The sequence below is a fragment of the Microcaecilia unicolor genome, chromosome 7 (assembly GCF_901765095.1).
Source record: "Microcaecilia unicolor chromosome 7, aMicUni1.1, whole genome shotgun sequence".
In the NCBI taxonomy this organism is placed as follows: domain Eukaryota; kingdom Metazoa; phylum Chordata; class Amphibia; order Gymnophiona; family Siphonopidae; genus Microcaecilia; species Microcaecilia unicolor.
Window position 1 is genome coordinate 76,018,441 of NC_044037.1, and position 26,546 is coordinate 76,044,986.

Sequence of the window (26,546 nt, forward strand, 5' to 3'; positions counted from 1 at the left end):
CAAGTCACTTCACTGGCTTCCTATCCGTTTCCGCATACAGTTCAAACTATTCCTATTGACCTATAGGTGCATTCACTCTGCAGCTCCTCAGTACCTCTCCACTCTCATCTCTCCCTACATTCCTCCCCGGGAACTCCATTCACTGGGTAAATCTCTCTTATCTGCACCCTTCTCCTCCACCGCTAACTCCAGACTCCATTCCTTTTATCTTGCTGCACCATATGCCTGGAATAGACTTCCTGAGACGGTATGTCAAGCTCCATCTCTGGCCGTCTTCAAATCTAAGCTAAAAGCCCACCTTTTTGATGCTGCTTTTAACTCCTAATCCTTATTTACTTGTTCAGAACCCTTATTTTATCATCCTCACCTTAATATTCCCTTATCTTTTGTTTGTCTTGTTTGTCTGTCCTATTTAGATTGTAAGCTCTGTCGAGCAGGGACTGTTTCTTCATGTTCAAGTGTACAGCGCTGCGTACGTCTAGTAGCGCTATAGAAATGATAGTAGTAGTAGCTGAACGTAATACTCAAGATGAGGTCGCACCGTGGACTGATACAGAGGAATTATAATATACATGGCCTTATTTACCATCCCTTTCTTAATAATTCCTAGCATCCTGTTGCTTTTTTGCCTGTGCCAAAAATATTCAGTGATGCTGAATATTAGCAGTGAGCCACAAGACATGCCTCATCTGCTGGCTTTACTCATTTTTAATATAAGTTTGGTGCATATCTCTGGAACATAGGTGCACACATTTAAACCCAACCCATTATGCCAGTATTCTATAAAGGAAAGTAGGCACCTACTTTATAGGTTATGCACCAATCAGGGCATAGCCAGACCTCAAGGTGGGAGGGGGCCAGAGCCCAAGATGGGGGGGGGGCACATTTTGGTCCTCCGCCCCACTGCTGCTCCCCTGCCACATTGCCGCCTCCCCGCTGCTGTAACATATCTTGGCTGGCGGGGGTCCACAACCTCTACCAGCTGAAGCCTTCGTCCAGCGCTGGTCTCCGGCACAGCCGCATTGCCTGGCCCACTCTCTCTTCACCTCACATCCGACACACTCTTTTTAGAGAAACTGAGCATGCTCAATTTCACTAAAAGGAGCATTCTGGATGTGAAGAGAGAGCAGGGCAGGCAATGCGGCAGGACGAAGGCTTCAGCTGGCAGGGGTTAGGGACCCTGTCAGCCACACCAGGGGCCCAGAGCAAATTTGGAGGGGGCACAGGCCCCCGTGGCCCCATGTAGCTACGCCACTGGCACCAATCAGGTGCCCCCCTAGGTGCCTACATATAGGTGCACTGTTTAGGAATTACTCTCTTAGCCCATTAGTGCCCAATTGGGAACTAATGGTTTAATAACAATAAAAAATTATATTTAAGACTTCACACATTTTAGCTGATGCTCTGATTGAAAAGAACCATTATCACACAGTGAAAAATGATCTTACTTACACCAAAGAACTGAACTCTCATAGAACATTAAAAGAAATGTAGTGATGTCATTTCATCTGCTGTCGCTAATAGAATCTGGCAGTCATTTTAGAAACTTTGCACAGCTTTTACATGTCATCGCCTGAAAGCAATCATGTCATATGGCATGAAGTGAGATTGACATATTTCAGTACACTGCTGGAAGATCTTCTTGAATGCCAAACTACTGTAACTTCTGAAAGGCCGTACCTCAAGTATAGAATTAAAAATTGATATATTAGTGGTGTTTTAGAATAAACTCATTAAACTTCACTTCTCATTTTCTCTGTTTTGCATCAAATGCACACACAACACTTTTTCTTTCAGGTGATGATGTGTAAATAGCAGTTTTTATATTTGTAAAATGGCCAGTGTGTATGTGGATCTGCACCTTGCACAGTTTTCGAGGGGGTTTTATTTAATCCAGAACATATTTCTGATCTTACATGCATACTTTGCAAAATCTGGCGGTCGGCATTTACACAAGCATTAAAGCAAGTATAAATGTCAGCCAACTGCTCTTTTGAACTTCAGGTTTGTACCAGTGATTGATGGTGAATTGTACTTACATCTTTGATGTTTATAACACATCTTAATTTCCATGAACAGAGTTTTCTTTTTCTTCTGTCCAGTTTCTTCCTAGATGTCCAGTTTTTTGAAACCTGGGACTTACATGTGGGAATGTTGAGAGGCGTACGTAGATGGTAAAATCAAAACCTACACATCTAAGCGCCAGCACTTACATGTCCAAACCCCCTTGTGATGTGTTCCTTATTAAAATGACTGTCCCTGTGGAATATGCCAGCACGTGTATTTTCTGACACCATTCCACATATTTCACCAAAGGCTCTGTGTTCAGCGAGCCTTCTGCAAAATAACTGGGAAACTGTGCATCTTCTGTCCTTGAGGTCCCAAACCTGGCCTAGATGCCCCATACAAAATCTGCTTCACATTTGCTTAAAGAGAATTAACAAACACTGTGGTCTAGATTGGTGTTTCTCAATCTTCTCCTATAGGTACCCCTAGCCAGTCAGATTTTCAGGCTTATCATAATGAGCATGCATGACATAGATTTGCCTACAAATGATCTCCTGGCAGTAATGTCTCCCGATACCATGACAGTAGTAAACCTCACTCCTAAGCCAGGGTATGTGGAGTATGATCTCAGTCTCTCAAATTTACTGCTATTGCTCGCTGTAGGACTTGCATTGTGCCATGACAGCTTCCTTCTAGACTTCGTGACATGTAACATGTACAGACAGCCTATCCAGATGTGCTTGAAAATTCCTTTTAATCAAGCCTGTTGTAACCAAAATTGATGGGGAATATTTTGATATCTTTCTGCCACATTTTCTTGGTCTTGGACTGTATATCTTGACTTTTGAGGATCATCGCTCTCTCCTCACTGTTCATCGAATAATTGCTTGGAACTGACACTTCTATGATTAATGCTGTCTGATGTTTTTCTCATTTACCACTGTGTCTGGTGTTCTTGCATCCAGTTTTTATTGGTAGGATGGGAATGTCTCAGGCTATCGTAATTCCTTCATGCTCCACAATTCTCTTAGAGTCATGATCCCAATACTTTTCCGGTACAGTTGTAATCCCAGGTTGTGGTATTTCCCTAAGAGGCTGCCTAGAATGTGACCCATTGAGTGGGAACTGGGTATACAAACAAATTTATTGATAATCAGGACGAAGGCCAGGATGGATTATTCTGGGAGGCTGAATAAGCAGGTCAGACTTTTAATAACCTCCTCTAAATAACTCAGTTGACTCCACTTGTGTTGTTCTAAACCAATGGATTTTACTTTATGAATAAAGTTGCATATAAAGGCAGCAGTGGCAAATCAAATAACAACATAGCAATAGTTTCAACACTATTTACAAAGTCACTCCTCTAATTCACTCCTACTACTACTACAAATCATTTCTATAGCGCTACCAGTCATACGCAGCACTTCACAATTGTGCTTAAACAGTGTTGTGATCTCCTGTACTTTCAAATTCCTACCACAGGGACCGGTAGTGTCAAACACAGTTCTCTCTGTCCTTATTCCTGCTGAAGGGTGCAGATAGGATTATCAGCTCATTCTGATAGAATTATCCATTCAATTTAAGGTGGGTTATCACTTGCAGTTTGCAGGCAGTGGTTGAGATTCAGGCCAAGATGCACTAAAAAATTGTTAAAGCCCTTCCCTTACCGATTCCCTTAGGGAATCGGTAAGGAACTTGAATGCATCAAGGAAAAGGAATGCAAATGAGCTGCTCATTGTAGCTCACTTGCATTCTCTATTCCATCGGTAAACAGTCGTCCAGTCGGCCGGTCGAGCATGCGCAGAGCAGCCAAGCGTTAAGCTGGCTGCTCTGTGCATGCCAAATACGCCTCTGTGCTGCCCGAAATGAAGACGCCGGAGATTGCAGTTGAGGACGTCCATCCCAATAATAAAAACGTCCTTTTTGGACGTGCTTCACTCAGCTAAGAGACCTTGAAGTCTCTGAGCTAATCACAATGCGTTTAGCTGAACTAAACGTGTTGTGATTGGCTCAGAGACTTCCAGGTCTCTCAGCTGAGTGAAGGACGTCCAAAAAGGATGTTTTTATTATTGCGGGGGGGGGGGGGGGGGGATGTTCTTTATGGACATCCCTGACGAGCACTTGGCTTTCTTTTTTTCCCTTCCGCTGCCCCCCCCCCCCCCCGAGGTCGCTGCTCCCCCTCCCCCCTGCATTGAAATCACAGCTTCCCGCAGCCCCGGCCTCCCCGCCATCCTCCGTACCCCAGGATCCCGCCCCCACTGCCCCCCCTGAGGTCGAGGTCGTCGTCGCTGCCGCTAACCCCCCTCCACTCGCCTCCCCTCCATCTGCCACCGGGCCGGGCCCTCACAGCGCCTCTCACCTCCGTGTGAAGGCGCTGCAGCAGGCAACAGCAGATTGCTTCCCTTTGGGCCTCCCTCCTTCCGTCCCTGGCCCGCCCTCGTCTGACGCAGTTCTGCGAGGGTGGGGCACAGAGGCACTGCGTTCATGGGGAGCCTCCTTGATTGGGATCCTGTTAGCGGAGCCAGGAGCCATAGGATTCCTGCTGGTGTGATAAATGATGTTATCCTTCAACCTTAAGAGGTTCTTGAACCACGAGGGATGAGACCAGGGTGCTTTGCTTTAACTCTGTTTCCCCTTCTCCTTTCTGTGACTAGAAGGAATGCAGAGGTGTCTCCATCCATTCGGAACAGGAAAGAACTTTACAGGTTCTAGTTCCTGCACTTCAGTATCATTATTTATTCCTAAATGAATACTAGACTGGGTGACACTGTGAAAGGCTATGCATTTCTGAGATTTGCATTGATAAGACTTGACTTAAAGGTTTTCCCTAACTGGTGGAAGGTCAGAGGCTGGGAAAAGTAAAACCTAAGACACTGTTCCTATGTGGAGTCTCTGCATTATACTTGCAGGAGGATTCTGCTGCCACCAGATCCTCCCAGTAATTATAAAGGACACTCCTTTTGTTTTACCGAGTTCATGCAACTTCCACCCTTCTCTGGAAAGAGTCAGAACCTGCACTTGACACTCACTAGTCTGCCACCCTACAGATAAGGTCAGATCAGAAGTGTTATTTTATTGGTGGTCATACCAACCTTCTTACCCTCCATGCTCTTCCCATCCTCTCCTTAATCGCTCCACCGCCTTACCTATCCCTATCCTTTTTCTCATACCTCTTCTATCCCATTTACTCCTTGTTCATTTGTCCTATCACATACCCCTTTGTTGATTCTGTTACTATTGATTGTATTCTCTTGTTACTATGTAAGCCGCATTGAGCCTGCAATGAGCGGGAAAGCGCAGGGTACAAATGTAATAAATAAATAAATAAAGTAGAAGCTCTGAGAATTCGGGCAAATACTCCTCACTGCTGAATTCCTCAGGCTGCTACACTGTAATGTTTACAAAGTTTCCAATGAATGAGATGCTCCACCTTGTTTTGTCTTTGCATATAGAAATTTTCTGCCATCGGCCCTTCACAGCTAGCTCCTAGATGAGTAACTATTTCCAGCTCTGTTCTACAGAATCTACAGATGTCGATTGTACCAGTTTTTTTTTCTATGCTTGCTGTGAACCATCTTGCCTGTAATCCACCATCTAAGAGCTGCGACTATCAATCACTCATCCTAAGGCTTCAGTTCTGTCCTTCCATTCATATGTCCTGGATTCATCCATGTAAGGCTCCAGGAGTAACAATTTATATTTCCCACTGTGTTTGCGCATCTGTCGGGATGTTGGTTATAATCTGCAAGCTATCAAAGACAGCTGTACTGTATGTTCTTTGTTTTCTTTTCTCTTTTGGATCATCGTTGTTATGCTTTAATATTTTATGTTTTTGCTGTTTCTGTGCTACCAATAAAAACTATTTTTTTAAAAATAAAGCTGCTTTGCATACTCTGTTGGTTCCATTCCTGTACTCACAGTTGAATTCTCACCCATTCCTTCTGCTAATCGGAATGCCTGTCCAAGTTTAACAGTGGAATAGATTCTGGATGCTTGCTTTCATACTTCAAGACTTTTTGTGTGTTTGGTTCTGTTGATGCTGTTAAGTAGATCTATGGGGGTAATTCTATAACTGGGGGCCTCCATGTAGGTGCCCCAAGGCTGCGTGATAGGAGCCTATTCTGTAACAGAGCCAATGCACCTGGGTTCTGTTATAAGAATATAAAAGTAGCCATACTGGGTCAGACCAATGGACCATCAAGCCCAGTATCCTGTTTCCAACAGTGGCAAATCCAGGTCACAAGTACCTGGCAGAAACCCAATTAGTAGCAACATTCCATGCTACCAATCCTGGGATAAGCAGTGGCTTCCCCCATGTCTATCTCAATAGCAGACTGGACTTTTCCTCCAGGAACTTGTCCAAACCTTTTTTTTTTGTTGAATATTTTTATTCAAAGATTTTCTTATACACATGATCCAAACCTTTTTTAAACCCAGATACACTAACTACTGTTACCACATCCTCCAGCAATGAGTTCCAGAGCATAACTATTCTTTGAATGCACTAGTGTAACCTGGTATTGCCATACCTAACATGTAGGCACTCACACTTATGCAAGCCATACAGCTGGCATAAGTGTGGTTTCCTAAATGCAACAGGACCACATATAACTTACAGTAATTTGTAAATTATGTGTTAAAAAGGAGTTCTGCCTATGTTTTACCCCTGTTCTGCCCTATATATGCCCCCTTTGAAAATACACATTATGTAAGTTTAATGGGTACTTACAGAATAGTGTTTAGGCAGAATATTAGCATTTTTGCATGTAAGTGTACACATACATGTGTATATGTCATTATTCTATACATTTACACATGAAATGCAAACATAAAGGCAAACGCTTAGTGTCTAGAATTGCCCTTCCAAGTGCAAATTTATTTTATGCAATTTCCATGTGGTAATCCTGAAAGCCTGATTGGCTAGTTGTGCCATGAGAAGAGGGTTGAGAAGCACTGGATTATATGTACTACAGTGTGATAGATCATTAGTGCGTGTTGATGGTATTAACATGCATCTTTTAGGGAGTAGGTCCTATTTAACACACATTAAATAGAAGAATAGGAGAAAACCCAGAATATTGCATTTTTCTGTCTTGCCCCTTCACTCTGGAATTCTCTGCCCTGTTCCCTTAGAGCAGAGACATCTTTCTCACTGTTCCATAATCCCATAAGACCCACCATTCCCAGTGGCCACATGCCGCAAGGCAGCAACTTCTAATAGCATGGGAAGTAGGCCCCAGAATGACATCACAGGGCATTCAACCCGGTGCTCAATGGAAAGTGGCTGCAGGAGATCCACACCACTTCTCTGCCATGATTGTTAAGCAGCTTCTCTGTTCTCCAAATGGGTACCGCACAGCAGCTTCTCCCCTAAAGATCTTCCAAGACAGGGGCTTCTAATAGCATGGGAAGTAGGCCCCAGATAACATCACAGGATATCCAACCCGGTGCCCGATGGAAAGTGGCACTGGGAGAGCCACATTATTTCTCTGCTGCGGGTGTTAAGCAGCTTCTCCGATTTCCAAATGGGCGCCATGCAGCACCTTATCCTTTGAAGACCTTCCAAGGCAGTGGCTTCTATTAGCATGGAAAGTAGGCCCCGGATGACATCACAGGGTATCTAACCCACTGCCCGATGGAAAGCGGCACCAGGAGATCCACACCACGTCTTTGCCGCGGGTGTTAAGTAGCTTCTCCGGTCTCCAAATGGGCACCACACAGCAGCTTCTCCCCTTGTAAACAGTCTTTCTAGAAGGCTTTTAGGATATTGCAGTATAAGAATATATTTGTTTTAGTGTTTAATGAACTGTATAGGAAAGTAGAAGACATGAACTTGAATGTGTCCTTGTAATTAAAGTATTACTTAGAATCATAATAAGTACTCTGTTTGGTCAAGTTTATGGTTTAACCCCCTAACTCTTTAGAGTGAGCCACTGATTAGGCATCAATTAGGTACTTAACTTATAGCACTCAAACAGAAGTTAAGTGCCAAAATGGGGGTGAAATAGCAGTTAGGCACCTAAGGTGCTCATTGTCAAAGCAGATGGACATCTCAAAATGGCCCAAAAAAAGTCCATCTGCTGAAAAAAAAAATCCAAATCGCAATTTTCAGAAGGCAGAATTTGGACATTTTACATTGCAGTTTATCCAAATAGCAAGGGGACATGTTGGAGGTGTGTTTTGGGTGGGATCTCTTTCAGTGATAATGTAATGGGAAGAAATGTCCAATAAAAACATTTTTATGTAGATCTGTTTCAACTATGTCCAGGGTACAAAAAGGTGCCCTGATTGAGCAGCTGACCACTGGAGGGATAAAGGCGTGATCCTTCATTCATCTCCCAGTTATTACAGACCCCCTCCCACTCCCCTAAGAAGTAAAAGTGACAGTGGATACCAGGCTCTATGACAGCTTCAGGCATTATGGCCATTCCTAATAGAGCTCTAAGCAAGTGTCTAGTGGTCAGTGCAGTGTAACTCCCACTCCTTGAACATAGTTTTTGTGCATGCTTTTTTTGGTGTGCATATTTTGGATGTTTCATTTTGGAAAATGGCTGCTCATTTTGGATGCTTATTTCAGGGCAAGGATGTTGTTCTCATATATTTTCAAAGAAGAAATCCAGACATTTTTCCTGTTCAGAAATGGCTGTGAGGTGGATGGTTTTTTTTGGACATTATGCACAATCGTCCCAATTCTGACCTGGACATTCTTTTGAAAATGCCCCTCCATGTGTTCTAGTGCGTAACTACACAGGGGTCATTTGCATGGGAAGAGGATGGGCCAGTCATGGGCAAGTTAGAGTTCTATAATTTGGCACCTATGTGTTCTAGTGTGTAACTGCACAGGAGTCATTTGCATGGGAAAAGCGTGGGTGAGTCATAGGCATTCTAACTATTTAAGAATGCACTTTATTGGTTACTGTCAGTTAGGTGCCCAGTTACCGAATTTAGTCTATTTATACCTGATCTACAACAAGCATAAGTGGTGGCACCTAAATTTAACCGCCTAATTGCTTCCTTATGCTAGTGTTCTATAATGAATTCAGTGCACAAATTTGCCATTATAGAATCCTAGCTCAAATTCTGGACACCTAACTTTTAGCATCCTTTATAGTGCCCTTGAATGGAAAACCAAAATAGATTACTGTAGGTTCAGTCCAGATGAATTCATCTGTTCTTACTTGGTTTCCAATTCATCCCCAAATAAGGAGGAACCCTCCCTTTCTCGTGTTAATGATGTAATGCTTCTTGAATACATAAAACTGATGCATAAATTCATAACATGCTATCACCAGCTATGTAAATTTGTTGCAGTCTGACAGCATACTGTGTCACTTTGTAATGCCCTTTGCCAGAGCCGGTAATGTACTTTGAGAATTTGTTAAACTCTCTTCTATCCTGGATTCATATGTGAATAAGACAGTAAGGACAGCTATATTTTGTAAATGATGACCTTTATATAAGAATGACATTTTCCGAAGCAGAACAAACAGTGCAATAAAAGGAGCAGCAGAATGAAAATGAAGCTAAGGGCTGAATGCATTAAATGAATATGTTTCAAATCAGAGAACTAAAAAGGAATCCAACGAAAAGAAAGTAAACTTTAGATATTGTTTTCAGAGCTGTAATTAGGAATTTTAGGGGGTATTTTACAAAGGTGCGCTAGCGTTTTTAGCACGCGCTAACGTTTAGCACATGCTAAACACTAGAGACATCCATAGGAATATATGGGTATCTCTAGCGTTTATTGCATATTTTTAGTGCGCACTAAAAACGCTAGTGTGCCTTTGTAAAAAGGACCCTTAGTCCACAGGGCAGGCAAGAGTATTTGTGTCTGACATGCTCTCATTTTGATCCTTCCCCCCTGACCTCCTCTTCTTTCCTGTCTTTCCTTATTCCTTCTATTCTGACCTTCAGTCCTTTTTTGCTCTCTCCTCTCTTTCCCTTAGATTCCATAAAGATTAATTGTTTGGAAATCTATGTCTCAGCCACAAATTCTTTTGTGCTTTTCATTTGCTGCCAGCCCATACATACATACATTCCAGTCATATTTTGACCCTCTAATTGCTTTGTGCCCTAGGCAGTTGCCCCTCTCTCACTCCTAACTATAGCCCCGGCTGTTTGTGTATGTAAAGCGAACACATTGTACGGGCTGCTCCTTCACTCACATTTTTAAAGTCATGTATCTCTACAACTTTATCTGTACCATTCTCCATCCAGAAAGTCTCTGTTCGGCTCATAGGGTTGATTTCCATCAAAACTGTCATCTTCTCCCCATCGGAGAAAAATTTATACTCTGCATCGTAGATCTATAAAAACAGGAGAAAAACAAATTCTTACTTATCCAGAGTTATATACAGGTTGTTGTATGATACTGGTTTTGCATTGTAGCTATGTTACCAGATAATATACTAAAAAGCTGCTGCTTTCTTCAAGGTTTGACCTTTAGCTAAAAACAACTAACATCTTTTGGACATTGAGGAGTACCCTCAGCCTAAGGGACCCATTCAAGTGAATATGGCTGATACACCCAGCAGCTCTGAATTTGGTGATTACTTTTGTATTCCAATCCATCTCAGCTAAAATGAAATTCTCTGCACTGAGCTCTCACAGGAATAATAATTTACATTCATAGAGCACTTTTCATCCATAGAAGATCCAAGTACCTTTACAATTTAATACTTCAGAAACAAGCATATTGGATGGATAGACCTGGCCATGCATTTCTGGTCCTTGGACTGCAAGAGATCTAGGAGAGGGAACATTTTTATTAACCAAATGCAATTGGGTAAACTAAATGCAACGGAGGCAAAATAACTCACTCAATAGTAAAGGAGTTTTGGACTTGCATCCTGATGGCACACTTTAATTTTCAACCAACTGGAAATTCTAGTAAACACTCAACAATTAGAGTCTACCAGAGCAACAGAAATTCTATGGCACTCACAGAGATGGTCATGCCACTAGTAAAGGTTCTTGAACCTGAATATCTTCTTGCCAATAGACAAGTGCCTACTAGAATGCCATCTATGCTCTATCAAAAGGAAAAACTGCTGAGAAGAAGGTTTACAGACATCATTTAACATTCTTTGTCATAGCAATTTTTATCCTTTTAAATTAGCTTTCGCTAGGATGATTGACCTTCTGTAATTTAGTTAGGGGGAAGTTCTTAATGTAGGCTACCATTATGATGTGTTATTTTACTACAAGTCATGCTATTTTATGCAATGAGACTGTGCTAAAATAGCACAAGTTGTGGTAAAATATCCCATCTTAATGGCATCCTAAATTGATGACTTTCCCCCTTATTGGTGTTTTTTTTTTAAATTTTGTCATCACATTTTACTTTTCTAATGTGGTAGGGAATGAATTAATAGTTGTTTTATTTCTGTGTCACATAAAAATGTGAAGGAAGAGTAATTAAGAAGATCATAGAGGGGTATTTTCGAAAGAAACGTGTAAATCAGAATTTGGACACTTTACAAAGACGTCCAAATGCCAAACAGGAAAGAAGGTCATTTCCCTGAAAAAGATGGATGTCTACCTTTCGTGTTTGAAAGTGCGTGGCTTAATGGTTAGTACAGTGGGCTTTGATCTTGGCAACATGGGCTCAGTTCCCACTGCTGCTCCTTATGACTTTGGGCAAGTCAAATGCACAAGGGGCATTTTTGGATATGACATCTAAGTCTGAATTCTGACATTTTTTGTAAAACATCCAAAATCAGAACAGGAAAGGTCATTTTCTACAAAAAAAGTCTATCTTTTCCTTTTGAAAGTGCTGATTGGAAAAATGTTTTGTGATTTGGGGGAGTAAGGGGAGGTGATCCCCAAGTCTCTCCAGTGGTCATCTGGTCATTTGGGGCACCTCTTGTGTGGAGTAGCCTAGTGGTTATTACAGCAGACTTCATAAGTGGGTTCAATTCCTACTACAGCTATTTTTTATAAAAATAGATCTAGCTCAAAACATCTAAGTTTTAGTCTTGGATGTTTTTGTTTTATTCCATTATTGCTGAAAGACATCCATGTCTTAGGACGGCCCAAGGCCCACCTTGAACACGCCCCTGGCACGCCCCCTTGAGATTTGGATGTCCTTCTGACGGACTTCAGAGAAAGACGTCCAAAAAGAGGTTTCGATAATACTGATTTGGACGTTTGTGTAAGATAAACGTCCAAATGCTGACTTATGTCACTTTTTGGACGTCTGTCTTTTGAAAATGAGCCTGTTAGTAATATAGTTGATGATGACAAAGACCTGTATGGTCCATCCAGTCTGCCCAACAAGATAGACCCATAGCATAAGGTATAACTTCCCCCTTGAGCTGTGTTGATACAGAAAAAGAAAGTTTTTATTGATATTGATAGGAAGATAAACTGAAGCCAAAATGAGCACATGAGTTTTCTGGAATCACATTTATTAAGTAACACCTCTGTTATAAATTAGTGGTGTGCATTCAATTTGAGCTTTGGCTTGGAAAATTTTATGTGCAAAATGAACATGAATTCAATTAAATGTATGTGCATAAAACATCCATATTACTGTACATAAACATGATTTACAATTTAAAACACTTTGACCCACATTAATCAAAATTTGCGCACATTAATTTCTGAATGGAAGCAAAATAATAACCAGAAGTTGGTCAACCCCCCCCCCCCCCCCCATAGAACTAAAAAAACATAAAACTGTATGACAGTGGTTCCCAAACCTAGTCCCAGAGGCACCCCAGCCAGCCAGGTTTTCAGGTTTTATCTCTCTCATGAATATTCATTGTGGGTATCTTGAAAACCTGTCTGGCTGGGGTGCCTCCGGGACTAGGTTTGGGAACCACTGCTGTATGAAAATGAATTGAAACGTTTTCCCATGAACAACCCTATCATATACTTTTACTTTCTGATCTCATCATTCAGTATCAATAGGGACAGTGAAGCCATTAGAAAGAGACACATGAGAAACCCTTGCAGTGCATACATGTTGAGGTGTGGTAAGCAATTCAAGTTTTGCTTAGCTTATTGACATTTAATATACCACCCTTCTTACATTAATATCAGTGTACTTTACAATCAAACTAGTAAAACAATAGTGAAAGAGATAAAAGTTTAGTAGCAGGAGACAGAGAAATAAATTCCACATCAGCCAGTCCCCGCAGGTAGCAAAGCCTTAAGCCCAATTCAAGAGGTGCTGTGTGCCGAGAAGGCCTTGGACAAGAAAAAGATTTGAGGCCCAGTTCAAATTTTTTATGGGATTTTTCAGACTGCAGTAAAAGTGGGAAATCAGGCTGTGTTGTACTCATGGTTTTGTTAGGGTTGCTATCCCTACCGATAAATAAACATGCATAAAATGCTTGGTGGGGGACAATTGTAATTCACACTTTGTATCTGCCATGGGAACAATTAATTAAGAAATCAATAGTGATGAATGACATCCAATTTTTAATCAGTCCAAAAAGACACAATTTAAGTCTAACAAATTAACCCATTTAGGAACGACAAGGTTTAACATTACCACAGAAATTTATGCACAAGCCATAACATTTAACTTACAACACTCATTAGTTTTAGACCTGCAAAATACATTGAATTCTGCTGCCCCTCCTCCGTGCTTCTCAGTAAGTCCTTGAGAGGAGAAGAAAAACTTTCTTGCAATTCTGCTTTTGCTTTGGTTGACTCTATGCAGAGTAAAAATCATAAATCAGTGCATGGTTGGAGCTGCCTAATAGCCCAGCAGTAACATACAGGTAATCCAGGTCGGAATCCAGCATTAGGCTCCTGCTATTTGAGCCAGAAAGGAAGGCATTCAAAGCATTACTCAAGAGTAAAACCTACTGAATGATTTGTAGAGGAAACCATGATCCATGTCTGTCAGCCAGAGGACTGCCACGGCAATATCGGTGCTAAAGAGAAGACGGAAAATGAATAGAAATGGGGGAAAAGCATGCTCATAACTGAGAAAATCTCTTTTCCATGGCATTTATACCCCACATTAACCCGAAATAGACTCAAGTTCAATGTGGCTTACAACAAACAATAAAGTGAATAAAACATAATAATGTACAGAATATAACACAAATTACAATAAGTTCAAGAAGCAAATTAATACATGTGCAGTAAGTAACCAGGGATTTAGACTATCTCAAGGGCAAACAAATAATTAAGGGTGGCTAGGTGAGAGCATAAATAGGCAGGACTAGATGGGAAATGAGATTAAGAAAAGGGTGTGGGTAAAATTCAAATAGAGTTCTTTGTATTCAGAAAGGCCAGACTGAAGAAATGTGTTTTTAGAAGACTTCTAGAAGGTAGGTAATCATCTGTAAACCTGATTGATCTAGTAAGAGAATTCCAAAATGTGGTGCCTTAATAGGAGAAATTAGCAGAGTGAATTGTTTTATATATTGTTTTATATTTGACTCCAGTTCTTGCTCTGTAGTGACAGGCTATAACTAGAAAGAACATCTAGATTATAGGGAGGGAAGCAATAGGGCTATAAGGAGCAAAGAAAGATGAATAGGCCTATTCTATAAAAGGGTATGTCAAGTTTAGGCACTCTAATTTCAAGCAATAGGAGCGTATTCTATAAAGATACCTGGGCGCCCAGGTGTTATAGAATACTATTATTACCTGGTATTGGCATGCCTAACATTTAGGTGTCCACAGTTGCACCAGCCATAGAGCTGTGGCCACCTAAATGCAGCATGGGTGCATGCAATTTTCAGTATTCTGTAAGTTATGCATGTAACTGGAAGTCCCACCCATGTCCCCAATGCTTCACCTATGCTCCACCCACATGTATACACTTGCAATTTGTGCTACAGCAGTTACGCACATTTTTTCAAAGCAGCACTTAGGCTGCTTACGTACAGAAGTGCTAGTGCTCTCTCAATTTATGCACACAAAGAGGTACATAAACGTGGGTCCCCTTTTCTTTCCCGTACAGACGTAAGTGTTGTATTTAGACCTTCTGCCTAACTCCTGGCCATATCAGGGAGATCTTGAACCAGTTCTTTTAGGCTCCAGAACTCCACTTATGAAGTATTATAGGCCATGTAGGCCTGCTGCCATACCTCCATCTTGCAGGACTATGAGCACTAGAATGCTTAGGATTGGGAGTAGGTAGCGTACGAGAAACTGGCTGGTGATGTTCTACCACTAGTGGCACTGACTTTATAGCTGCATTCTTCCAGGACCTGAACACTGTTGGCGACTCCACCAGGTGACTTAATACATACTTTCTTCCATCACTGACTTGTTCTTCATTCTTGTTCATTTTTAAAAGGATACAATCAATAAGCTAGTTGACAACCACATTTAAATCACTACAGAGGAGATGTGCTCATAGAAAGAAGGGTCACATGCCCTATTAGGGACACATTGAACCCATTCCTTCAGAAAAATGCATGCAGGCAGCATTTGTTCCGAAAAGGTTGCATGCTTAGGAGGGCGATGGGTACTGAATGGAATGCTGCTGAGACAGTGAACACTGACCAGCATTTGGCTACTTCCCAACAGAGTAGCCCACTGGTTAACCATGCACTGCATATTATATTGTCTCAGAGATTTATTTTCACCTGCAGCTTCTTCTTGGTCCTCTTTATCTCCAACTCAATCAGAACCTGCCCCAACTGGAGCACCTTCAGGGTCTCCTCTCCATCCAAGCATGTGACCCTTACTATACATTTCCATTTGAACAGTGAATGAGAATAAAGAGGAGCTATTTTTCTCAATAGAGGAGGGTGAATAACGGAATGCCGCAGGGATATGTACTGGGAACAGTGCTATCTAACATATTTATAAATCATCTGGAAAACGGAACGACGAGTGAGGTGATTAAATTTGCAGATGACACAAAACTAATCAAAGTTGTGAAACTGCATGCAGAGTGTGAAAAATTGCAGGAAGACCTTAGGAAACTGGAAGACTGTGCATCCAAATGGCAGCTGAAATTTAATGTGGACAAATGCAAAGTGATGCACATTAAGAAGAATAATCTGAATCATAGTTACCTGATGCCAGGGTCCACCTTAGGAGTCAGTACTCAAGAAAAAGATCTAGGTGTCATTGTAGACAGTATGCTGAAATCTTCTTCACAGTGCGCAGCGGTGGCCAAAAATGCAAACAGGATGCTAAGAATTATTAGGCAAGGGATGCAAAGTAAGACCAAAAATATTATAATGCCTCTGTATCACTCCATGGTGCGATCTCACCTTGAGTATTGCGTTCAATTCTGGTCACCATATCTCAAAAAATATATAGCAAAATTAGAAAAGTTCGGATGGAACTCCTCTAATGTGAGGAAAGGCTACAGAGGTTAGGGCACTTCAGCTTTGAAATGAGATGGCTGAGGGGGGATATGATTGAGGTCCACAAAATCCTGAGTAGTGTAGAATGGGTACAAGTGAATTGTTTTTCACAAAGACCAGGGGACACTCAATGAAATTACATGGAAATACTTTTAAAACAAATAGTTAAGCTCTGTAACTCTTTGCCAGAGGAGATGGTAATGGTGGTTAGTGTATGTGGGTTTAAAAAAGGTTTGGAAAAGTTCCTGGAGGAAAAATCCAGTCTTTTATTGAGGTGGACATGGGGGAAGCTGCTGATTGCCCTGGGATTGGTAGCATAGAATGTTGCAAGTAATTGGGTTTCTTCCAGGTACTTGTGACCTGGATTGACCACTGTTGGAAGCAGGATACTAAGCTAGATGGATCATTAGTCTGACCCAGTATGGCTATTCTTATGTTCTCTCCGATTCTGCATTATTGCTGTAACAGGATCACTGATAATATCATCCAGCTGGTAGAGAAGGACTGACAGTGTGCTGGCTCTTCGCCTGCAGTACTCTGACAAAAGAAGCATAGACAGCATTCCATTCATGGAAGAATTCTAAATCTCATGGAAGAAATATCTCAGCATCATCTGTAGAATGATTTACTGGAGAAATGAGAAAGAAACCTAGTGGAAAAACTCACAGTAGTTCTTCTTATGTTCTTCCACCCAAACTTCTGGAATAGCTTTCAAAGAGTTTGCTTATTCATACCCAAATACATGCAGATGTAAAAACATGCTCTAAAAATTGGTGACACTGGATTACATTTTTGGAAGGTTTTAGAATGTAGCTTTTTTTTTAATTGTGCTAACAAGAATTGGAGTTCATTTTACTACATTGTACATACTTGATTTTGAGGATATTGCCTAATAAAGGTATTTTTATTAAAATAGTTCCTTGATATGGACTATGATTTCTTTGGGATCTTGCTATTCCCTCAGGAAGTTGAAGTGTATAAAAAAGTATTTCATTAAGGATACCTTTAGAGTATTTGTTCAGCCACTTCTACTGTCTCAGTTTGACTATTATAACCTTATCCTGATAGGTTGTTCTAAAGTTCTGATTAATCTACTACTACTACTACTACTATTAAACATTTCTATAGCGCTACTAGACTTACGCAGCGCTGTGCAAATTAACATGAAAAGACAGTCCCTGCTCAACAGAGCTTACAATCTAAATTGGACAGACAAACAGACAGCTAGGGGTGGGGAAATTGCAGTAGTAGGGGTGATAAGTGAGGGTGTTGAGTAAGAGAGTCATGGTTAGGAGTCGAAAGCAAATTGTTCAAAATATGGCAGTTAGGTTAATTTTTGGTTTAACCAAATTTGATTCAGTTAGGAGTTACTATTCTAGGTTGCACAGGCTGATGATCGGGGCACAGATCCACTTTAAGCTGTGTTCTATGGTTTTCAAAATTTTGACAAGGAAAGCCCCTTCATATAAGATGAACTTATTAGCATTATTACATGATGCCACCTCAAGATAGAATCAGTTCCGGTTGCATTTTCCGAAAGCTACCAAGTCAGTCAATCAAACACTTTACTGCATCATTACAATACTAAACAGCAGAAATTTGGAATTCATTACCTTTATCTCTCAAGGCATACACTTATTAACTAAGTTTTAGGAAAAATCTGAAGGCTTTTTTTCCCCACAAATTTGGTCTCTCAGTTTGAATCTCAATTGATCTGATTACCATGTATTTTCTATCTCATTGTAGCAAGGTGACAGGGGGTGGGACAGGGTGTGACGGGAGCAGGGCAGGGTGCAACAGGGGGAGGGGTATGTGTCCTCTTTTTTCTTAGGGCAAATATGGTAACCCCACATAGATGGAGCTGAGAATGGACCGTGGGAAGGAGGAGTGGATGCAAGAGTGCCCGGAAAAGTAAGCAGAGGTACCCAGAAAGGAGGGAAAAGACAGAGCTGAGGACCATGGGAGGAGGGGGGTTCAGAGGTACAGATGCTGGAAGTAGGGGATGGGACAAACAAAGAAAAGAGATGGTGCCCATGGAGGGGAGGAGAGAAAGAAGGGAAGAAATGGTGACCATAGTGATGGTGCCCATGTAGAGGAGCAGAAGGGGAGAGAAAAGGCAGAAGATGGTGCCCATGGAGGGAAGGGAAGAGAGGAGGGAGGTGATCATGCCTACGGATGGAGGGAAAGAGATGGAAATGAGATAGACTTGAGAAGGAGGAAGAAAGTTAAGTGTGAAAAATGGATATAGGGCAGGAAGTGAAGGAGGAAAAAAATGATTAGAAAGATAAAATCACCAGACAACGAAGGTAAGAATAAATATTTTATTTTTCATTTTAAAAGTTACATGTGTAAGCCTGAAATCTTTTGGTGGCCCTTGGAGCTTTCTCATGACCATTTTGCAGCCCTTTAAGTGAAAAATGTTGGCTCCTACTGCGTGGCTTTAGGCGCCTAATTGTACAATTCCCCCCCCCCCCTAAATAATTAAAAGATTTTCTATTCAGTGCAGCCTGAACAAAAATATGTTGCTAGTCTATTTGTCTGGTGTATCTACAGGATTTCACAGCACAATGAATTGTTCTGACATTGTCTGTTACCAACCATTTGCCTTTTTATTTAAGTGGAAGAATTTTTATCTTGCCCAAACCTACTGTTCATTTACCTCCCCAACTTGCCTGCTCTTGAATAAATAAAATCATCCAGGAATAATCTTTTCAAAGACCTGCAATATTTCAGCAATAAATAAATAAATAAATTGTTATACAGTGTATTAATCTCATAATCTTTCTTCTCTCCAGGCAGTCAAGAGTCATTTTTCAGACCCTGTCACTTGCTAATTTAGTTGGTCCATTTACTGGAGTGCCCTTCTGTTGGGATTCAAGGCCTTACAGGCATCTGGGGAAGGCCATACAGTAGAAGACCCAGAGAGAAAGTAAACTCTATCCCCCCCAAACATTCAAAGCTATTTAACCAGTCAGATATGGCCGCTGATCCTATGGGCCCGATATTCAGCCGGTGGCAGGCAGCATATTCAATGCCGGGATGTTTCCAGTGACTGGCATTGAATATCCGGGGTTTTTTTTAAAACTGTTAAAATGTTAACCGGTTAAACTTTAAGCAGTTAAAGACAGGCATATTTTAACCGCTGAACATAGTCGGTTAAGTACTGAACATCCGCGTCTAACTGGCTATGTTGCGTGATGTATCCGGTTAGTAGATAGCCGCTAACCATGGATACTTAGCAAGAGATAAGTGATTATCTCCCATTGAATATCCATGATTAGGCGCTAATGCTATTTAACCGGTCAGCAGCCGTGTCTAGCCAGTTAAATAGCTTTGAATATTGGGGAGTATATCTATGAAATGTATATTTGTCCATTAACAGCTATCACAGCCTCCAAAGAATCCTATTGTTCCTGAAACTAATTTAGGGGTAAATATTCAGCCGGCAGCGGTGAGCGCATTTTTTTTAGCCACCACCTTCTTTATGCCACAATATTCAATGTTGGGTCATGTCCCAGGCATTGGCATTGAATATCCAGATTTATGCAGCCGGCTAACTCTTATGTGGTTAGGGGCCCTGTTTACTAAGCCGTGCTAGCGTTTTTAGTGTGTACTAAAATTAGCGCTCACTAAATCCTAGAATTGCCCATATATTCCTATGGGTGACTTAGCGTTTAGCGTATGCTAATAATTAGCATGCGCTAAAAATGCTAACGCACCCTTAGCGCTGCTTAGTAAACAGGGCCCTAAGTGCGATATTCAGCCATTTTTTCCAGAGCTGTTGTCAGCGCTATACCAGTGGCAAATCTTTATGCATTGTTTGAATTTTATGAAAAAGTGTTTTTTTTCCAATAGTGGTGCTGTTTCAAGAACGTGTTCATATTCACGTTTCTAAGCTTAACTTAGAGGGTCTTTTACTAAGGTGGCTAGAATTTTTGCTCACGCTAAAAATCAGTTGGCCCTAAATGCTGAGACACCCATAGGAATATAATGGGCGTCTCAGCATTTAGTGACAGCTGATTTTCAGCGTGAGATAAAAACGCTAGGGCACCTTAGTAAAAGACCCCCTTAGGTGATTAAGTACTGAATATTGGCACTCAACAGCATAAGCGCTGACTCTGCCCCCGGACCACCCACAAAATAGCCAGCTTTGAGTTTAGTGGTCAGTACTGATATTCAGTGGCACTAACCAGTTATTATCAGTGGCGATTTGACTAGCCAGGAGCCTCTCCTGCTCACTTAAATAGCTTTGAATATTGACCCATTGGGGCCGTTTTATTAAAGTGAAGTTAAAATTAGTAGCTACCAAAATTACTTTGCAGTAACTGCAGTCTCTGTGCTAACTGTTGAGAGTCTGCTCAGCATCTGCATGGTTTCACATATCATGTAAAATGAGTTTATCTTGTTGGGCAGACTGGATGCACCATACAGGTCTTTATCTGCCGTCATTTACGATGTTACTATACTATATGTAATGCAGTTAAAACAGAGGAAATGCACTTACAGTGTTCTAAGTGCATGACGAATAGCACAGATGAATTTAGAGCCTCTTTTATCAAGCCTTGCTAGCGGTTACCACATGGCAATGCCGATGGAGCCCATTCAAGTGAATGGGATTTGTCGGCATTACCACACTCGAAGCCGTTAGCATGGCTTGATAAAAAATGTCCTTAATGCTACATATTGAGGTGGTGTTAAGTGTATCTGTGTTATCTGCTATGTAACAGTTTACTGTATGGTAACTGCAAGGTGCAGTCCGAGCCCATTCCCTGCCACTTTTAGGACAGCTATTTTGCTGTCTTATCCGGAAAGATATCTGGGTATTGGTACTGAATATCAGTACTATCTGGATAACATTCTGGCCCCGATGATCAATTTCCACGCACTGTTCCAAACTGCACTGTAAAATTAGTACCAGTACAGCGTGGGGAAATAACATCCCTATGATCGAAGCTAATAGCATGCAAATTTATACCCGCTATTAGCTTCAATTGTGGTAGTACTTCTGTGGGAGGATTGTGCCTGGGCATGTGCCCAAGGCACAAATCTCCCACAGAAGTTGTTTGAAGAGGTCTGGGTTGTCAAAAAAAAAAAAAAGCCTGGGCCTGTCAAACATTACCAATGTAAGGGGCTGGAGGTCCAGTGGACCTCTAGAACCCCAATCCCCCACCTGGACAGAGGGCTAGAGGTCCACACTGGTGGTCTAGTGCTTCCGAACCTCGACCTGACCTAACCCCACCTAGACAGAAGACCCCCAACCCCTCAGACGGAAGACCTGGCCTGACCCAACCCCCCTCCCAATGGAAGACACCCATCCCCCTCGACAAAAGACTCCACTACCACCACCCCTGAGAGAAAAGAGGGCTAGAGGTCCAGCCCCCCTGTGGTCTAGCAACCCCCAATCCCTCCCGTACCTTGAAATGCAAGGAGGGAGTAACACTCCATCCTCCTTCCATCATCGCCTCCAAAATGGCAACGCCTGCCCTTCCTAGTGCATCCTGGCATGTGCAGGGTGGTGTTTTCCTACCATATATGGTAGGGAAGCCCCTCCCAGTGCATCTTTAACATATATGCTACTCCTCCATCAATTCGATCCACCCTATCACTGAGATATAGTTTGTACCCTGATATGATAGTGTTCCATTGGTTATCTTCCTTCCCCCAGGTCTCAGAGATGCCTACTATATCTATCTTTTCATTTAGTATAATATATTCTCTCACTTATTTTTTTAGACTTCTAGAATTTGTATACAAACCCTTCAAACAATGTTTTTTATTCCTATTAAGAACTTGCTCAGCAGTTGTCAGTGATAATTTGCAATGAATCAAGCCTGTCTGCTCATTATTTAAAGTCATCTGGTATACAGGGCTTTTATATCAATCTCACTATCAGGATGCCCTTTCTTCCCTGTTATGGTGATATCCTTCAAAGATACCTTGTTCCAAACCATGTTCTCTTGAGTGACTGACTGCCTTCCCCCAGGTTTCTATTTTAAAAGCTGCTCCATCTCCTTTTTAAATATTGATGCCAGCAGCCTGGTTCCATCTTGGTTAAGATGGAGCCTATCTTTCCAACGTAGGTTCCCCCTTCTCCAGAATGTTGCCCAGTTCCTAACAGTCTAAAATCCTGCTCCCTGCACTATCATCTCATCCATGTATTGAGACTCCAGAGCTCTGCCTGTCTCTTGGGTCCTGCAAAACCTAGGAGGTTTAATAAAACAATATAAATGTCACAAGTTTGCTATTGTTTTCAATAGTGTTTGCTATTATTTTGGACAAACCAATGTGGCTGCAAGCCTACTGGCTTCAGCCCAGATAATAGGCCAGATAGGCTCATCCATGGGTATGTGAGTTTGAGCACATCCATGGGTATATGGGTCTGAGCACTTCCAGTACGCAATAGCAGCCTATCAAGAATAAAGCACCTCAACCTTGACCCTGACCCTGGAGGTTCTGGATTGTAGCTTTCTACCTAAGAGCCTAAATTTGGCTTCCAGAACCTCCCTTCCACATTTTCATATGTTGTTGGTACCCACATGTATCAACAGCTAGCTCCTCCCCAGCACTATCTAAAATCTTATCTAGGTGACATGTGAGGTCTGCCACCTTCACACCAGGCAGGCCAAGCTTCAGACCAAGAGATCTTCACGTCTACCAACCACCCAGCTGTCTACATGCCTAATGACTGAATCTCTAACTAAAATGGCCATCATAACCTTGGCAGAAGTCCCTGGAGTTACATCATTGGTGTAAAGTGATACTGCATCCCCTGGAGGGTAGGTCCTGGCTACAGGATCAGTTCTTGCTTCTTCAAGGTGATGCTCTCCCTTCAGGTAACCTTTCATCTCTATGGCAGCACAGAGGTTATCAGGCTGGAGGTGGGACTTCTCTACTATGTCCCTGTACGCCTCTTCTATATATCTGTCTGCCTCAGCTCCTCCAAGTCTGCTTCTCTAGTCTCTTCTAATGACATAGGTGCATTATCAAATTATTAATGCATAACTCTTCACACATACTTTGTTGCCCGGTTAATGTACTTGACTTATAAGTCTCCTAGGTCTTCAAAAAAGTAGCTGCAGAATGTTTGAAGAACAGAGTGTGCCCAGGCTTCTAAGATGTGGAATTCTTTGCCTAATGCATTGAGCTATGATACTGATTATCTATTATTTCATAAGCTGCTGAAGGCATTTTTATTTGATCAATCCCTCACCTGCAGTAGTGCTTGTTAGTTCCCGAACATGTTAGACACCTTATTTGGGTTTTTTTTTTTATTGTTCATTTCTTCTGTATGCTCACATTACTTACATTATATTATAGTAATTGTTTTCTGTTAGCCACATTGAACCCAAACTTGTTTGGGATAATGTGGGATATAAATGTCTCAAATAAATAAATAAATAAATAAATAGATACACAAATTCAAGGCATCTCAGACTCAACATTGATGTTAGACCTGTATAAACTGCAAAGCCTGTATATTGCTTTGGCTCACTGTGAATTTGATTTTGTAGCGTCATAACTGAAATTTCAGTGATTCAGAAGAGTCTTCTGCTTCTTATAAAAAGGCTATGAAGATGATTGTCAGCACTTATAATGATTGCTTTTATTTTAAGCGATGACAGTCTTTTTAACCATTCTAAAGAAGCGGGAGACTGTTCCATGGTTAAGAACTTAGGAATATAATGGGCGTCTCGGCATTTACCACCAGCTGATTTCTACCGCAAGCTAAAAACGCTACCTCGGCTTAGTAAAAGTCTCCTTAAGAACATAAGAATTTCCATACTGGGTCAGACTAAAGGTCCATCTAGTGCACTATCCTGTTTCTAACAGTGGCCAATCCAGGTCACAAGTACCAGGCAGAATCCCAATAAGTAGCAAGATTCCATGCTATTTATGCTTAGGGATAAGCAATTGCTTGTCCCAGGTCTACCTTAATAACAGTTTACGGACTTTTTCTCCAGGAATTTGTCTTTTTTAAACCCAGTTACATTTACTATTTTGCCATATCTTCTAGCAACGAGTTCCAGAGTTTTACTATGCACTGAATGAAAAAAATATTTGATTCTATTTGTTTTAAAAGTATTACTATGTAGCTTTATGGGGTGCCCCTAGTCTTTGTACTTTTTAAAAGAGTAAACAAACAGTTGTGTTTACCTGCTCCACCCTACTCAGGATTTTATAGACTTCTATCATATCGCCCCATAGCTATCTCTTCTCTAAACTGAAGAGCCCCAATCTCTTTAGCCTTTCCATCCCCTTAATCATTTTGGTCACCCTTTCTGGACCTTTTCTAATTCTGTTGTATTTTCTTGATATGGAATGCCCAGAATTACAGTCACACCGTAGAGTGATACAAAGGCATTGTGGTTCCCTTCTGGGATGAATGCACATCAGTGTTAGGAAGAGGACAGCTGGACTGTACTTGTGCAGTCTTCTTCCTGGCTTCATTCACTGCTCCCCATGGAGGGGCTGTCATCTGTGTTCTGCCTAGAAATGCAGTTCCATTTAAGAGACACTAAGCCCCTAATGAAGGCTGGTTACCAAAATATGTCAGGATTTGAAAGATATTGACTGATCCTGGATTGTGTTCGATACGGAATTGAAAATTCTCCCCCGGATTCTATATAGCGTGCCTAGTGTTCCGCCCCGAAATCCAAGCAAATTCTAGAACTGCACGCATAACTTAATTAGCTTAACAAGGTAATCAGCATTGTTAAAAGCACTTAACAAGCAATAATGAGCAGTAATTAAGAATAATTAGAATTTACGCGCACAAATCACTAAGCGTTTTCTGTAATGCAGAGCACCTACATTTTATTGCATGCAGGCAAAAGGGGGCATGGTTATGGGTGGGGACATTCCAAAATTTACATGCACTGTTATAGAATATTGCCCTCTGCACCTAAATCTATTGGCTGGGATTTACACCACATTTTCATTGGGATAAATATTGGTGCATAGTTTTAGGCGCTATGATATCAAGTGAATACTATATACTGTGCCTAAATCTAGGCACTGCTTATAGACTATGCTTAGGCGAAAATGTTTTCCGCATGGTTTTTTTAGGTGCCATATATAGAATCTAGCCCTCTATGTGTATTTTAATTTATGTAATAAATAGTGGCTTTTCTGTCCAAGCTGGTTCTATACCACGCCTTTGTCTTTAGTAATAAGATTTCAGCAAAGCCTTTGACATGGTGCTTCATAAGTGATTAATTAATAAACTGAGCACCTTTGGTATGGGCCCTAATGGGACTGACTGGAATACAAACTAGTTGAGAGGGAAGTGACAAATGGTAGTGGCAAATGATGGTTTCTCTGAGGATAAGGGTGTTACCAATGGTGTGCCACAGCGATCACTCCTTTGTCTGGTTGTTCTGGTCATTTTTGTAAGCAATATTGTGGAAGGACTGTCTGGTAAGGTTTGCCTCTTTGCAGATGATACCAAAATCTGTAATAGGGCAGACATTCCTGATGGTGTTTATAACATGAGGAGGGATCTAGTCAGTGATGATCCTAGGTCGGCTGCCACCCGGGGCAGATCGCTGATGCGCATGCAGCACGACACCCCACCGGCGCAATGACACCCCCGGCGTATCAACCCCCCCCGGGTGCATTCTTAGCTGCTGGAAGCAGCCGCGTGGCTCTCGGCTCTGCTGGCTCCCTGCTCCCTCTGCCCCGGAACAGGAAGTAACCTGTTCCGGGGCAGAGGGAGCAGGGAACCAGCGGAGCCGACAGGCGCACAGCTGCTCTCTGCACTCCTCCAGCAGCGTGCACCCAGGGCGGACTGCCCCCACCGCCCCACCCTTGGTACGTGGCTGGATCTAGTGAAACTTGAAGAATGGTGTAGACTTTGACAGCTAAGATTTAATGCTGAAAAATGCAGGGCCATACATTTGAATTGCAAAAACTCAACGGAGGAGGTGAAGTAATTCTGTGCATGAAAGAGGAGCAGGACTTGGGGGTGATTATATCTGAAGATGTTAATGTGGCCAAACAGGCATAATAATAATAATAATTCTTATATTCCGCACATACCCACAATGAGTTTAACACGAATTATAATCAGACAAGGTCAGTACATTGAAGTTACAACAAAATTATCTATTACAGATTTATCAAGTCAACAAATGAAAAGACTATAATTTCTTAGACACATAATTCAGGAACAAGCTTCCTAAAAAGAAGATAATTTGATTCAGAGGTTATTTTTGTAGGTAATGAATTCCATGTTTTGCCGCCAAATAT

General features: G+C 41.6%; 1 protein-coding gene across 1 annotated transcript in view; it reads right to left on the reverse strand.

The window, feature by feature from the left end:
* The window catches only part of TNMD (tenomodulin), a 136,269-nt gene that overhangs the window by 87,559 nt on the left and 22,164 nt on the right, over positions 1 to 26,546 (reverse strand). The window contains exon 3 of the mRNA XM_030208713.1: positions 10,173 to 10,313. Coding sequence (XP_030064573.1) covers positions 10,173 to 10,313 — 141 coding nt within the window. The remainder of the gene's footprint in view (positions 1 to 10,172; positions 10,314 to 26,546) is intronic.